Source organism: Prinia subflava, chromosome 12, assembly GCF_021018805.1.
Source record: "Prinia subflava isolate CZ2003 ecotype Zambia chromosome 12, Cam_Psub_1.2, whole genome shotgun sequence".
Classification (NCBI taxonomy): domain Eukaryota; kingdom Metazoa; phylum Chordata; class Aves; order Passeriformes; family Cisticolidae; genus Prinia; species Prinia subflava.
Window position 1 is genome coordinate 676,706 of NC_086258.1, and position 13,718 is coordinate 690,423.

A 13,718-nucleotide genomic window follows, 5' to 3' on the forward strand; every position below is an offset into this window, starting at 1 on the left:
AAACAATTTAAAGGAGATTTTTCCTCCCCAGTGTGTTCTCTCCAGTTTCCTCTCTTCACTCTTCAGTACTTAATTCGTTTGCACATTAAGGCTATTTGGCCATCAACTTTAGGACTGAGGTCCTGAGCTTTCCAAGGATCCCTTGCCAATCCCTCCCTGAAGCAGAATCAGACACCCAGCTCTGTCAATCCCCAGCTTGGCCCTGTAGATCCATACTTCATAAATGGAGGCTGATTTTCTCAAGTTATTGAACAAACACATCTTACATCACTTCAGAGAAATTATTGGCTGACTTTTAGAATTGTTTTGGACATTTTTGACAATTTTGTAGATCAGACAGCAAGTGATGGTAGTTTGTCTTGGCTTCTTTGTACCTACTGTAATATTACACCAGAATTCATCTGCATCTTTGTGCTTAACCACAATTTATTTATCTAGAAGTGGCTGGATTTGTTATAAATAAAACTACTACAATTACAGCAGACACACCAGCCCTCAAGGTCTTACAGAGAATTAACACAGCCTAAACCATGCAGGAAATAGTTGGAAGTATATACATTTAACTGTACACATCATCCTTTGACAGACTCTTCCTCAGCTGGGGAGGCACAGAACATGCTGCATGTTTGGCTTTTCCCATGTGCTTCTCCCACAGCAGCTAGGGCTTTGTTCAATGCAAATTTCCCATTTCTTTTAGCCCAGCAGTGCAAGCTTCATGAGTACAGGTGCACATTTGCCTGCTCTCTCCTGAGAGCAGAACGCAGCTGCAGAACTGAATCACAGTCCTGAAATCAGAGGATCCTTGAGCTGGAAGGGAACCACAGGATCATCGAGTCCAGCTCCTGGAATTACAGGATGCTGTTCCTGGAGCGGTCACAGACATGCCTGTCCTCTGCTCCAGCCCCATCAGTCATCCTTTTGCTTTCCAGTAACTGGGGTTATTTCGGCTTCCAACCAATATATGACCCCATTGACAAACTGAACTGAAAAAATGGAAGGAGATCGATACTTTGCATCCCACTTTTCCTCCTACTACAAATTCCAGTTTGTTCATGGTTTAATATTCCCTTTAAACCATGCTGTGGCTGTGTGCTCTCCCCACGAACTTCCGACAAGAATAGTGAATCCAAAGAAAATGGCACAGGGAAAAAGCAGAATGAGTGTCAAATCACTGTCACCACCACTGAGCTCCTGCCAGTCCCTGAACAGGGGACAAAACACAGGGAGAGGAATGGAAGGAGAAATGGGAGCTACAAGTAGACATTGTGGGAAGAAAGACTGCCAATTCTGACCTGAAACAAGGCAATTTCCCCAGTCCTGACATCCCAAGAGAGACAGCAGACCTTAAACCTGTCACTACTCCAGGTATAAACACCAGCTATTCTGCAAAGGGGAAAAGGGCAAGAAAAATCAAACCTTCTCTTTTCTGCAATTAGGCAGCTGTTAGGGAGCTGCTTAAAGATGTGGAAAGAGAAATGCAATTCTTTTGCAGATGGTTGAACTGGCAGACTGCAGGCAAAACCAGACCAGGAGCAGCTCCTGCATATTCACGCACACCCCCATACTGGGAGCTGCTGGGCTCTCAAGTGGCTCAGCACCTTGTCACAAGCAGCACGTGCAGCACCACTGGTGGGACCATGAACATTTATTTCAACTGATGATTCTTCCCTGAGACTTCTAAGGCCAGAAGGAACAAAACTATCATCCACTGGTTTAATCTGCTGCTAAATAAGTCTATAAGTACTAGCAGGAGATTCCCCATGTTGGCTGGTTAAACTCGTTTGGGTTTCCACCTTCCAGGAAAAGAGCCAGTCTGGGTTTGACATTTGAGTGATGAAATCCATCCCATCCCTGAATAAATGCTTCACTCCAACCAGAGGGAAAGATGATTTTGTGTGCAGCCTTATACTGCAAGCCTTATACTTAACAAGTCACTGGTTAATCACCTCCAGAGCACCGCTCCCATCTGCACAGCACACACAGCTTCATTCCCTATGGATATTCAGTTCCTCACACTGCAGAGATGTTGCTGTACTCAAAACAACTGAAAAGTTTCCCTAAACTCAGAGGTTCCAGGGAGGAACAGTGGACGGGGATATTTGCAAAGCAGTCTTTTTGACTCCTTGTCCTTATTCAAGATTCTCCAGAGCAGGAGTCTTGGCCAGGTGCTCTGGCCACAAAAAAACCTTTGAAAAAATAAATGGCATTCTGCTCTTTAAAATCCCTTTAAAAATTCTCTCCTTGAGTGTAAGAGCTTTTACATTTTATTCCAGAGGTAGCTTGTGTTTTAACTGAGGTCAAAGTGGTTCTGTACAAAAAGAATCTTGGCATCAGCCACTGCCATTTAGAAATTAATTGGTCAAATAAATAAGATTACATCAACTCCTTGCTGCAGTTTAAGGTGATTTACACCTATTAAGTACCAGAAATTGTCAATGTTTTTCCAATGCATTGCACAGAAAGAAGGGCAGATTTCTGAATATTTTCTGTAAGCAGCATAACAACTGTAGTGGAACTGGAGTTCTGCAATTCCTAGGAATTACCAGCATCTGACCCCTATTCACCCAGAGAAGGAGCTGGCACAGTGCTTGATTTTCATGGTCAGAAATTTTAAAATAAGTAAGTTATGTCACTGTCCCAGCTGGAGGAAGACAGGGATCAGCTGCAGGCTTTCTCTGTGCAGAACATGGGAAACAGCTGCCCCCAGGGCCCATCTCTGCATCCTCACAAGCCCAGAGGAGACTGAGGAGCTGCAGGACAGGGGCCTGAAGAAAACGAGGGCACTTTTCTGGGAGGTGTATCCCTGCACCCTACTCTTAAACCACACACCAAGGTCAGAGTGGTCCCAACCAGTGCAGAATCAGAGAATTGTGGAATGATTAAGGTAGAAAACACCCTCAAATATCATCAAGTCCAACCATGTTCACCACTAAGCCATGTGCCCAAGTGCCACATGTACACATTTTTTGAATACTTCCAGGGATGGTGACCCCATCACTGCCCTGGGCAGCCCTTTTCAGTGCTTTACAGTCCTTTCCATGAAAAAAAAAAAAATCGAATATCTAATTTAGATATTCTTTGGTGCATCTTGAGGCTGCTGCCTCTCATCCTGAACAAGAGGCCCCTGCTCCCCACGAGCAGCCACAGAACAAGTGATATCTTTCCAAACATCAGTGCTTTTCTGAGCACCAGATTTGGAAGGGTTTCAGACGTTTAATTTTGAGAAGTTAAGGGATAGTTTCCCTGTGCAAACACTAGCACAGAACAGTTTGAGATGTAGCAGCAAAAAGCCCTTGGCTTAAGGTCAATAAATTGAAAATCCCATTTCTACCCATTCCCTGTCCTGGACACCCCTCAGTGGTTACAACACTGACAGTCCCAAATAAACCAACAGGTTTGAACCCTGCCCAGTGCTGCTTCCAGTCACTGTCTCCACAAGGGCTGCAATGCTGGGCAGTGCCACACAGCTCTACTCCACTGGAGGAGTTTCATCGCAGGAAAGGCCAGACAAACACACAGAGATTTCCTGGTATAACTTCTTTGTATGTTTGAGATAACATTTTAAACTGATATGGCACTGATCAGCGCAGCTGAGTATAGAAGGGCCCAACTACAAGACCCCCAAAACACCGGTGAGAAAACAGCGCTGAGAACAGGGCAGCAGAACTATCCTACAGCCAAGTTCTCTGTCAAACTGGGACATTTCAGGTCACCAAAATGCAGGTGTCTGGTGCTACTTCAGATGTCCTGGTGCTCCAGCTGCCTCCTGAGACAGAAGTGTCCCTCAGCCAGACCCTTGTCATGCTGCCACAACCTCCTGCAAGTGTCTCAGACACAGTCTGACACCTAAACACTGCCAGAGGTGACGCCTGCCACCAGAGTCACTCCCCTACCATGCTTCTCATTGATATCACAGTTCCATGTGTGTTTACTTTTTGAAAGCCTAGCATGCAAAAAACTCCTTCCATGGAAAAACTCCTTCCATGGAGAAACTCCTTCCATGCTTTTTAGTGATTTTGTCCTACAGAATGCCCAGGGGAACATGTGCCCCCCACAGCCCCTCTTGCTCCTGGCCTGCAGTCACTGGCAGGACCACCCTGAACACATCTGAGCAGAGCCACAGACCAGTTGTGCTGGGCTTGCTCTGCCCAACTCGAGCTTCTTTGTGCAGCTGCTGAAGCCAGGACAAACACAAAGCGTGCAAAACCAGCAGCACAAGGGCACACAGAAAACAGACAGGAGCCTCATGCCCTGCCTCTTTTTCCCTGCCTATCTACCATCAGTATCCTCCACACCTTCCCCTCTGCTTGTGAGGACAGGCACTCCCTGTGTTCCAGCAGCCCAGGATCCCTTAGGAAGGGAATGAAGAGAAAGAGCTGCACTGGGCACAGAGAGTTTCTTCCCCTCCCTCTGCCCTCCAGGCACCTCCTCTTGGAGAAGGCACAGCTCTCCTGTCTGACCAGGCCTGCAATAGCCAGTGGGGATGAGGGCAGCCTTCTTAGGGTATGAAGAGGTTTGGATCCCTCTCCTTCCCTTCCTGCCTCCTCTGCCAGCCCTTCTTGGACACTGGCTCAGCCACTGGGCACTGGCAGGCAGAGGGAGCAAACCCAGTTTGCTACAGGGCTGGAAATGGGTTTTATTTGCCCCACAATTAACTCCTGAGTTTCTGCTGTTTATAGGAGCAGTCAGGATCACAGCTGGGATTCATCCCACAGAGGAAGAACAGGAAAAATCTGTACTTGCACTGCCCAGGGCGAACAAAAGAAAATCCCAGTCCCAAAATGTCACTGGCCTGCAATGGCAAAGCTCCGAGCAAGGACAGTCCCACCTTCACCAGAGTTTCTGGTATCTCTATAATTCCTGATATCTTTACCTATGTAATCACTAGACCTAGTCATATCAATATAATTTATGTCTTTTTTTTATGGCTGCAGCAAAGAATTTGAAAAATTCTGAAGTTGAAAAAAATCCCATGAAGATTTCCAACCTCTTTGAACTTCAAATTGAAAAAAAGCATCCAAAAATGATCCAACAATTCTGACTGAGAGTTTGGCATTGTAGACTCTTCGGGGAGTTTTGGTTCCTATTCCTCTCAGTGACCAGACATCATCACATTGTGTCTCCTTCTCTGCCTCCTGTCCTTAATAGTGCCTGACCAGGCAAAGCCTGGGAGATCCAAACTTTATGTGCGCCTCAGCTGAACACAGGGATGGGACACACAACACAAATGTCAGGGCTCCCTGGCTCCAAAAGAGCCTAAGGAATTTTTTTTGATCAAACATGTCAGGTCACAGGTGAAGCTCTAGCCTTTTGTGAAGCTGTTGCCCAGAGCAGCTGTGGCTGCCTCTGGATCCCAGGCAGTGTCCAGGGCCAGGCTGGATGGGGCTTGGAGCAGCCTAGGATAGTGGGAGATGTCCCTGCCCATGGCAGGGGGTGGCATTGGATGGGCTTTTAGGTCCCTTCCAACCCAAACATGTCTGGGATCCTGGGATTCTATGAAGCTCTGAGTGAACTTTGAGCCATTCCCTCCTGTAAAGCCCAACCTTTCAAAACCAACAAAGTCCTGGACAATGTTAGTTTTTGCACTGAAAACCAAAACTTGCTCAGAGATCTTTCCTTTATTCCCTCCTTTTCCTGCCCGCAGCAGCCACCAGCCTGCACAGGTTGTTATTTCAGCTTCCTGCAGATGCACAGGTACAGATTCCCATCACTTTCAAGTGATGCCAGAGACAGGGATCTCTGATAGCACCAAGTCAGGCTGATAACAGGCAAGTTTCAGCACCACTCGGCTGATAATTACACAGTTGTGAAAAATACACCAGTTGGCAACAAGCAGGAAACACAGAGTTTGGAATCCTTTGGAAACCAAGGCAACCCTCTGCCCCAGTGCAGCATGCAGCTCTGTGCTCTCAGGGCTTACCAGGCACCACAAATGCACTTCCCAGAGATTTCCTGAGCCTCCTGTCTCCAGAGTGAGATCCCACACCCCACCATCAACAGAGACCCCTTCCCTGCGCACACCAAAGCACATCCTGACGTGAGAATCATGGAATCATGGAATCTCCTGAGTGGAAGACACCCACAAGGATCACAGTGTCCAGCCCATGGAGCTCCATAGAAGAATCTAACAGTCCTCTTGCTTTTCTGGTGTGTCCAAACAGTGCCTGAGCCCTCAGATCATCAGCCTGGCCTGTTACCACTCAGACCCATGCTGACCCTTCAGATGGATTTTCAGAAATCTCTAATGCCTGCAGAATTCAACCTGAGGGGAGTCACAGAACAGGAGCAAACACTCACCATGGGGCTGCAATTCCACAGGGAAATCATGGACACATAAATAACCACTACAGGTTTATCACCGTGGAATTTCATGCTGGTTCATTGTCACATTTGTATTTATTATAGGATCAGGCCAAACCATAATTGCCTGAATGTTCTTGTTTATACATCAAGAAAAACCCACCCTGCTCCCTTCTCCTTGTGCTGTTAAAATTACTTGTGTCCTACAGCACAAGACAGAGAGGTCACAACATCAATCACCTATTGAAAATGGTCAGAGCACACAGAGGGAATCTAACATTTATCCTAGTTTCCTCACACACCTTGCTAGCTGCTGAGGGACAGTCTCTTTTCCTCCTTCCTTGTCATTAATCAATGTAAATACTGGTAGTGTTCACTTCCAAGTAAGGGCAGGAATGCAAAAGAAAGTACTTGATAATCTTATCTAAATCACAGAATCACAGAGCCATGGAATATCCTGAGCTGGAAGGGACCCACAAGGATGATTGAGCCCAACTCCTGGCCCTGCACAGACACCCCAACAATCCCACCCTTTGCATCCTTGAGAGTTGTCCAAATATTCTAGTTTGACTCCAGCCAAAAAAGCATTTTCAAAGACATAAAAGGAATTAAAATACAAGTGTTCTCCCTTGCCCTTCCCTGCATTTATGATTTTGCTTCCAAAGTGTTGAGAAAGTGCAGAACTGTGATAGCAGGACTGCAACATCCAGAGCTGGATATGCTAAAACATCTCAACCTCAAGCAACCAACCCTGTGAAAGAAGAGAGGGAAATCCACACTCACCTGAATGTGGTCTCCCCAATTCTCCTCAGTCATGGTTTTCTGGAAAGACAAAATCACTGCTGAGCTATCTTAGGAAAGGGAGGATGTTCCATACAGCAAACTAGAAGTGAACACCTCATTGTCCCCACTGACATCACCTGTGAGCAAGGAATGCACCCTGGGACACACAGGACACCTCAGCTCCTCAGTGTCCCAGCTGGGGCATGGCAGAACACAGCTTGGATAGGGGAATTCAGGGAACTCTTACACTACAGCACATGAAGCATAAAAACTCCTATGCAGTTTGTCCCCAGACTGTTCATCTCTCCAGCCAGCCATGGGAGCCACCCCGAGGGCTCCAGCCAGGGGAGGGATCTCGGGGGTCATCTGCAAGGCTGAGCCTTCACAATATAAAAGTAGGTTTTTTTCTCAAGAGTCAAATCATGAAAACTCCTCCGGAATCATGAGGTCTGGGAAAGGAAACTGATAAGTTAATATTCCCATTCTAATGCAGTTCAGAGCCAAACTTGGGGGATAAACTCAGGAGGGACCTGCTCTCCACTCTGCCAAGAACTGAATGAGAACCACCACAAACCTTACTCCAGAGCAGCAGAGGAAAGAGGGAGTGTCAGTGTCACTTTTATGGAAAGGTACAAGAGCAAACAGGGAGCAGGAGCCTCAAAGAGAACAGCTTTGAGATATCCAAGCATGTAATTTAAATATTAGTGAGATAAAGGAGCCATTTAACCAGAGCTCAGACACAGCTGAGAATGGTAAACAGAGAGCACCGAAGAGCTCTCAGAAGAAGGGACTGTGTCCAGAAACAGCTGCCAAGATACCTTAATGGAAGTAACTGGCCAGCTTGGATACTTTAAATTAAGCAAATTCTCCAAAACAAAGGAAGTGGAAGGCCAGAGAGAGCAGAACACCAGATCACGAATCCATTCCCTCTGCTAAACAAATACACCTGGAGAAATGTTCTCTGCTCTCTGTGGACCGAGCTCCCTACAGTGATGTCATCCAGCATTAGAGCTCTGAGAGGCAGGGGGCTGAAGTGCTCCATCCTCCCCAGCTCCTCTGGCAGGGGGTTTGGCAGGCAGCAAAGACACATCAGAGTCTTCCCTGATGGGTTGGGAGGGCTTAAGAGCAGAACTTGAAAAAAACCTTGATCATAAACCATTGATACATTTTGATTATCTCAAGTTATTAAAAATGTAAATGTAACAAAAATCCTCATTCCACACACACAGCACAGCACCTACCTCAACAAATCTCTTGTAAAAGAGATAATTCAGGGTTCTCAAATGCCGCTGATTTATGACATTAGGGCAAAGAGCTGAAAGAAGGAAAAAGACATTTAAGTAACACAGCATTTCCTGGAAGTTTTACTGTCTAGACATTACACTTTTCCTTCCCCAGTATCAGACTGGGTTTGTGGAAGGCAGGATGCCCTCACACTTGGAACAATGAAGGACAGACTCACACATTGTCAGCTTATCTCAACTATAAACTGTTATTTACACTTTCATCCGTGATTAGCAATGCTAATTCTCAGGTCTGATATCTCTGCTTCCACCACCCCTGAGCGATAAGATCCACTCCCTGGTTCAATATGCTCCACAGTCAATGACTTCACACCTTTAATTAGGCAGCATCCTCATATGGGCACCGCCTCAGTCTCTAAAGGCTGCATTCTTTCGGGTTTAATTGGACTTGTGGTGTTAATTCATTGAAGCAGTTGTGAACAGCTCACTCAGTATGTAAACTTGTGGCTGAACTTTATCCGATAAAACACAGATCCATGAAAGAGGCTCCACATCCATACAAAGAGGGTTGGGAATACGGTTTTGCTGAGCTAGCAAGCCACAGCTGTTGTTATTATTTTTATTGCTGTCACCTTCATTAGATATGGCTCATTACAACTGCAAAACCCAAGATCTTCACATAGCACCTTGTTTTGAAATCCACTGCAAGGAGAGATAAGGGCTGGAAGATATGAAGTGGCGTTAGCATAGGTATCTCTGTCAGTTCCTGCTGGATGCCAGGCTGCCTGTACAGGGAAAGGCTTCACCAAAGCCTTCCTTGGGCTTTCGGATGGGGCTGAACCCATCTCACTGGGAGCCAGAGGGAGCAGGGCCAGCAGTCATGAACATCATGAAATTCTCTGTAGCCTCCCTTGAATTAGCACCCACAGGGAGAAACTGATTCCTCATCCCTTTGTGTGCCCCACACCAGGCATGCCCAAGGACTGAAGCCCAGGAGAACAGAGCGATCTCTGGATACCAGAGCCTGGGATCAGAGGGGTGTGGATTGATGTCCCATGGGTTACAGCTGCTCATCAGAGTGCCCTGAAGCATCACCTCAGAATGTGACCATTTCCACCTCAAGCAGAAATGCTTAAAGCTGTTATTTGTAAGTTAATCTTCCACAGTGTGACAACAAATCCTTCCCCTCAAAGCATCTGAGGAAATTACTGCAATTATCACACAGGATATTGCACCAGCAAATATGGTGATCTTTCCTCTGGATATTGTCACAATATCTGAAGGGAAAATTATCAGCTCATGGAAAGGAACACTCTCTAAAGAATGCAGGAGCAATGTAAAAATTAGTAACACCACCATCTCACTTAATGTTTTCAAAGCTCTTCAGAAACAACCATGGCATGACCCATACAGGCCAACCAAAAGAGCCACTGCACAGCTTTCTCTTTGAGCTTCTAAAGGAAATATCCAAAGCACAGACTCTGGCAGATCTGGGGGAGTTGAATGCTTATCTTCTGTGTGGAAAACATAGAGGAACACAGATGGACTAGAAACATGTTTGAAGTCACTGGTGACATTTTATTCTGATGGAGCAAAGGAATTGAGTTTGAATCTGAGTTTCCATATTTTATTACAAAAACCCAGAGAAGAAGGTATCAAAAACACACAGAGAGGCTGGAGAGAGAACAGACTAATAGCAACCCTGGGAGAAGGACCTATGGGTGCAGGTGGGTGAGAACTGGACCTGCCCCAGCCCTGAACCCTCCTGCCTGTGCTGATCCCCAGCATGGGCAGCAGGGGAGGGGGGATTCTGCCCCAGCGTTCAGGGGAGACCCCACCTGCAGAGCTGCCCCAGCCCTGGGCCCAGCTCCTGTTGGAATGAGTCCAGAGGAGGCCACAGAGCTGCTCTCAGGGCTAGAGCCCCTCTGGAGCGCCCAGGAGAGTTGGGGATACTCACCTGGAGAAGGCTACAGGCAGAGCTCAGAGCCCTTCCAGGGCCTAAAGGGGCTCCAGGAGAGCTGGAGAGAGACTGGGGACAAGGCATGGAGAGACAGGACACAGGGAATGGCTTCCACTGCCAGAGGGCAGGGATGGATGGGATCTTGGGCAGGAATTGTTCCCTGGGAGGGTGGGCGGGCCCTGGCACAGGGTGCCCAGAGCAGCTGTGGCTGCCCCTGCATCCCTGGCAGTGCCCATGGCCAGGCTGGACATTGGGGCTTGCAGCACCCTGGGACAGTGGGAGGTGTCCCTGCCCATGGCAGGGGTGGTACTGGGTGCCCTTTAATGTCCATTACAACCAAACCAGTCTAGGATTCTGTGGAAAACATGAGGGGTGAAGGGTAACTTGTTAAGAGAGACAATAGAATGGAGAGCTGTGCTGGTATTTAACACCTGAGTTAAACACTCTGGAGGAAAATCACCATGGAAGTCAGGGGGGGAAAAAAGGGGGATAATCTCCTGCTCCCCCTCCAAAGACATTCCTGTCAAACTGTACATGTAATTCCCTTGTTTCTAACAGAGCATATTTTGCCTGGTGAGGACTCCTAGGCCCCAGCTGGGGCTCTCACTGGTGGCAGCCTGGACATGGGCTGGAAGGTCCCCGAGCCCTGAGGATGTAGGGCCAGCTGTGGGGCTCACCTCTGCAGATGTGGGGCCAGCTGTGGCTCACCTGTGCAGATGTGGCCGTGCACAGCCCTCTCCTGCCCTCTGCTGCCCCGCGGCGCGGCACTCCCGGCAGCGCGAAGCCGGGTGGGGGCGGTCACACCGACGGAAATCTCACGTTAGACCAAACGGACAAGTGGGTGCTCAAGCGAGGAAAACATTCCTCCTGGTTCATGTTAAAAAACCTCTGGAAGACCACGGCAAACACTCGCCCGAAGCACAGACGCAGAGGCGCTCGCCTATCACAGCCCCAGCGGTCCCGGGGCTCTCAGGGACCCCCTCTCTCCCCTCTCTCCCTCCACTCGCATCTCCCTCGTTGGCACAGAGGCACTCAGCACAACAGACGAGGCTGTTACGCTTCTTTGAGCACGATGCTTTCTACCTCAGACTTGGGAATGGTAAACAAAAACCATCACTGAGCTCTGTCTGTGTCCTGGCTGTGCCAAACCCCAGCAGAGAACAGACTCAACCGTGCCAACACTGGGAAGGGGCTGTTCCCTCACCTCTGACATCTATTTTGACTAAAACTTGCATTTGTAAAGTCGATCTCACAGGGTCTCCAAAGACTATTAAGTAATTAGCTTGGAAAAGCTACAGGCTTGTTAAGCCAGAGCACACTGACCTAGGTGTGAGAAAAGACTCTATAAACCTCAATTTCCTCAATCACACACCACTTCAGCTTCTTCCTTCCCCAATAAATGTAATTAAATGAAATCCACACACAGTTTATTGGGACACCTTTGGGACTCAAAAGAAAATCTCCCACTGCCCATGCCCTGTTTGGGAGTTAACAGGAATGCTGAAATACAGCTCTGAAAAAGAACAGGAGGACTAATCTAAGAGGATGGCTTTATTTTTTTTCCCTGAAGCGTGAGATCTTTTTATAATTGGGCCACCTCTGACCTGGCTCTGAAATTTAGGGCTGACAGTTCCCAGGAGTGTTCCAGGTCTCAGCTGCTGATGGACACCTCAGCTGTGCTTGGCACTCAGTGTGATTTACCGTGAGTGGGCAAGAGTGAGCTGAGGCAGTGAAATCTCCAAGTCGGTTTGGAAATGCAAGCACTGAGTCACACAAAAGTTTGCCTTCTCATACCCAGAAACCCCATCCTCCAACAGCCCTTCTCACCAAAGCCACTTCCCTCCCTGCTGTTGCTCTCAGGCTCCCACAGCGAGTGGGAGTCACAGGGAGGAGGAGACCGAAAGCAGCCGCAGCATCAGATGAGCCCAGGTGAGGTGACAAGAAGTGTGAGCTCTGCCTCACCACCAGTGTTTGGGGGAGCTGCTCAGAACAAGAGAAATGAGGGTTTATCTGTATGCTTTGCCCAGCCTGCTTATTTTTTGTGTGCTTTTCCCTCCCAGTTAGACTTGCTTTCACTAAAGAATGGAGAAAGAACACGGAGAAATTCAGCAAAAGGGAGGGGAGAGATAGGAATACAAAGAAAGCCACATTATTTCAGCTGCCAGCATTTCCCAATTCAGTTCCAGCACGCCCAACACTAAGGCAGCAACTCCTTTGCAGGTATTCATCCCCTTCCAAAGCACTTCAAAGGAGACTGACAGCCACAGTTCAGAAATGTGTGAATTCCTGCTCAAAATTACACGTGCTGTATTGTAAAAAATAAACACCTACTGTCCTGTATGGGACTGTGGGAGTCACCCAGCACTGGCTTTAGCTGAAGTCCAAACCAGGTGCCCGCATCCCCTCTCACACCAGCAGAGGTGGGCAGCCCTCTTGAGCAAGGACTTGCCCTGCACTGCAGACACTGCAGTTTGCATGGGAGAAGGGCTGGAAGGACATTTGTCTGGAAGGAATGGGATCTGTATTTACCCCAAGGAACCTCCTCATCAGTGAATGGCTGTGGAGGACCAGCAAGGCCTGGCCTTTATTATCAGCAGCTATAACATCTGGAAAGCATCACCAGGTCAGAGCATGCTGCATCCCACAGAGTGCACCTGAGTTCAACACATACTCTTCTCCTAGATTTTTCTTTTCTCTAATTATTATTTCTCAGGATTTTGCATGTGAACAGCTATATCATTTCACCCCTACCATTATACCATGCCCTTGGTGGAGCTTTCATAAGGAAAGGGGAACAACTCTTTTCTCTTAGAGATCATCAAAGACAACACAGCTAACTGAATGCCCACGCTGTCAAGGAGAGAAAACTACTGAAAACTAATGAACTTCTGGGAATCTTTTAATTTCTAAATAAATCATTCCCGTATATCTCAGCTTTCACACAAACATGCTGGGTTTAATTATACCCACTTCTCCTCCAGTGAGGGTTGGAAAGGTTTATCTTGTCAACTTTTGAACACCAGTTTGAAGATGGGGAAGATTAATATGCAATAGTGTTGCTGACAGGTGTAACAAGCCCACAATTTGTGGTTAGAAAACCCTTTTCAGTCCAAGAAAAGAGAATTGCATACCTTGGGTTGATGATGGAAATCTCTGCAGGGTAAAAGCTAACGGTGCACCTAAAAGGGTCTGGTGCAAGGCCCCAAAGAGAAGGAAAAATCAACAGTCCCCGCTAAGAACCAAAGCAAAGCAGATTTTGTTAGAGTGCTTCTGGTGAAGCTGCTGGTGAAGTGATGGAAAATGTGCCACTTCTCTTGCAAAGCTGCAAGAGCCTTAAAATTCCCCCCACCAACTCTAGCTTATGCAAAGGCTGTGAGGGTCCTGCTTCCCAAGGGTTATCTCCTCCCAGCTGACGCACCAGCAGCTCAAGA

General features: G+C 47.5%; 1 protein-coding gene across 16 annotated transcripts in view; it reads right to left on the minus strand.

The window, feature by feature from the left end:
* Positions 1–13,718, minus strand: part of EXD3 (exonuclease 3'-5' domain containing 3) — a 258,853-nt gene that overhangs the window by 146,635 nt on the left and 98,500 nt on the right. For all 16 annotated transcript variants that reach the window (XM_063409439.1, XM_063409435.1, XM_063409432.1 and 13 more), the window contains 2 exons: positions 8,325–8,398; positions 7,084–7,122 (listed from right to left, as the gene is read on the minus strand). In XM_063409439.1, the coding sequence (XP_063265509.1) occupies positions 7,084–7,122; positions 8,325–8,398 (113 nt within the window). The remainder of the gene's footprint in view (positions 1–7,083; positions 7,123–8,324; positions 8,399–13,718) is intronic.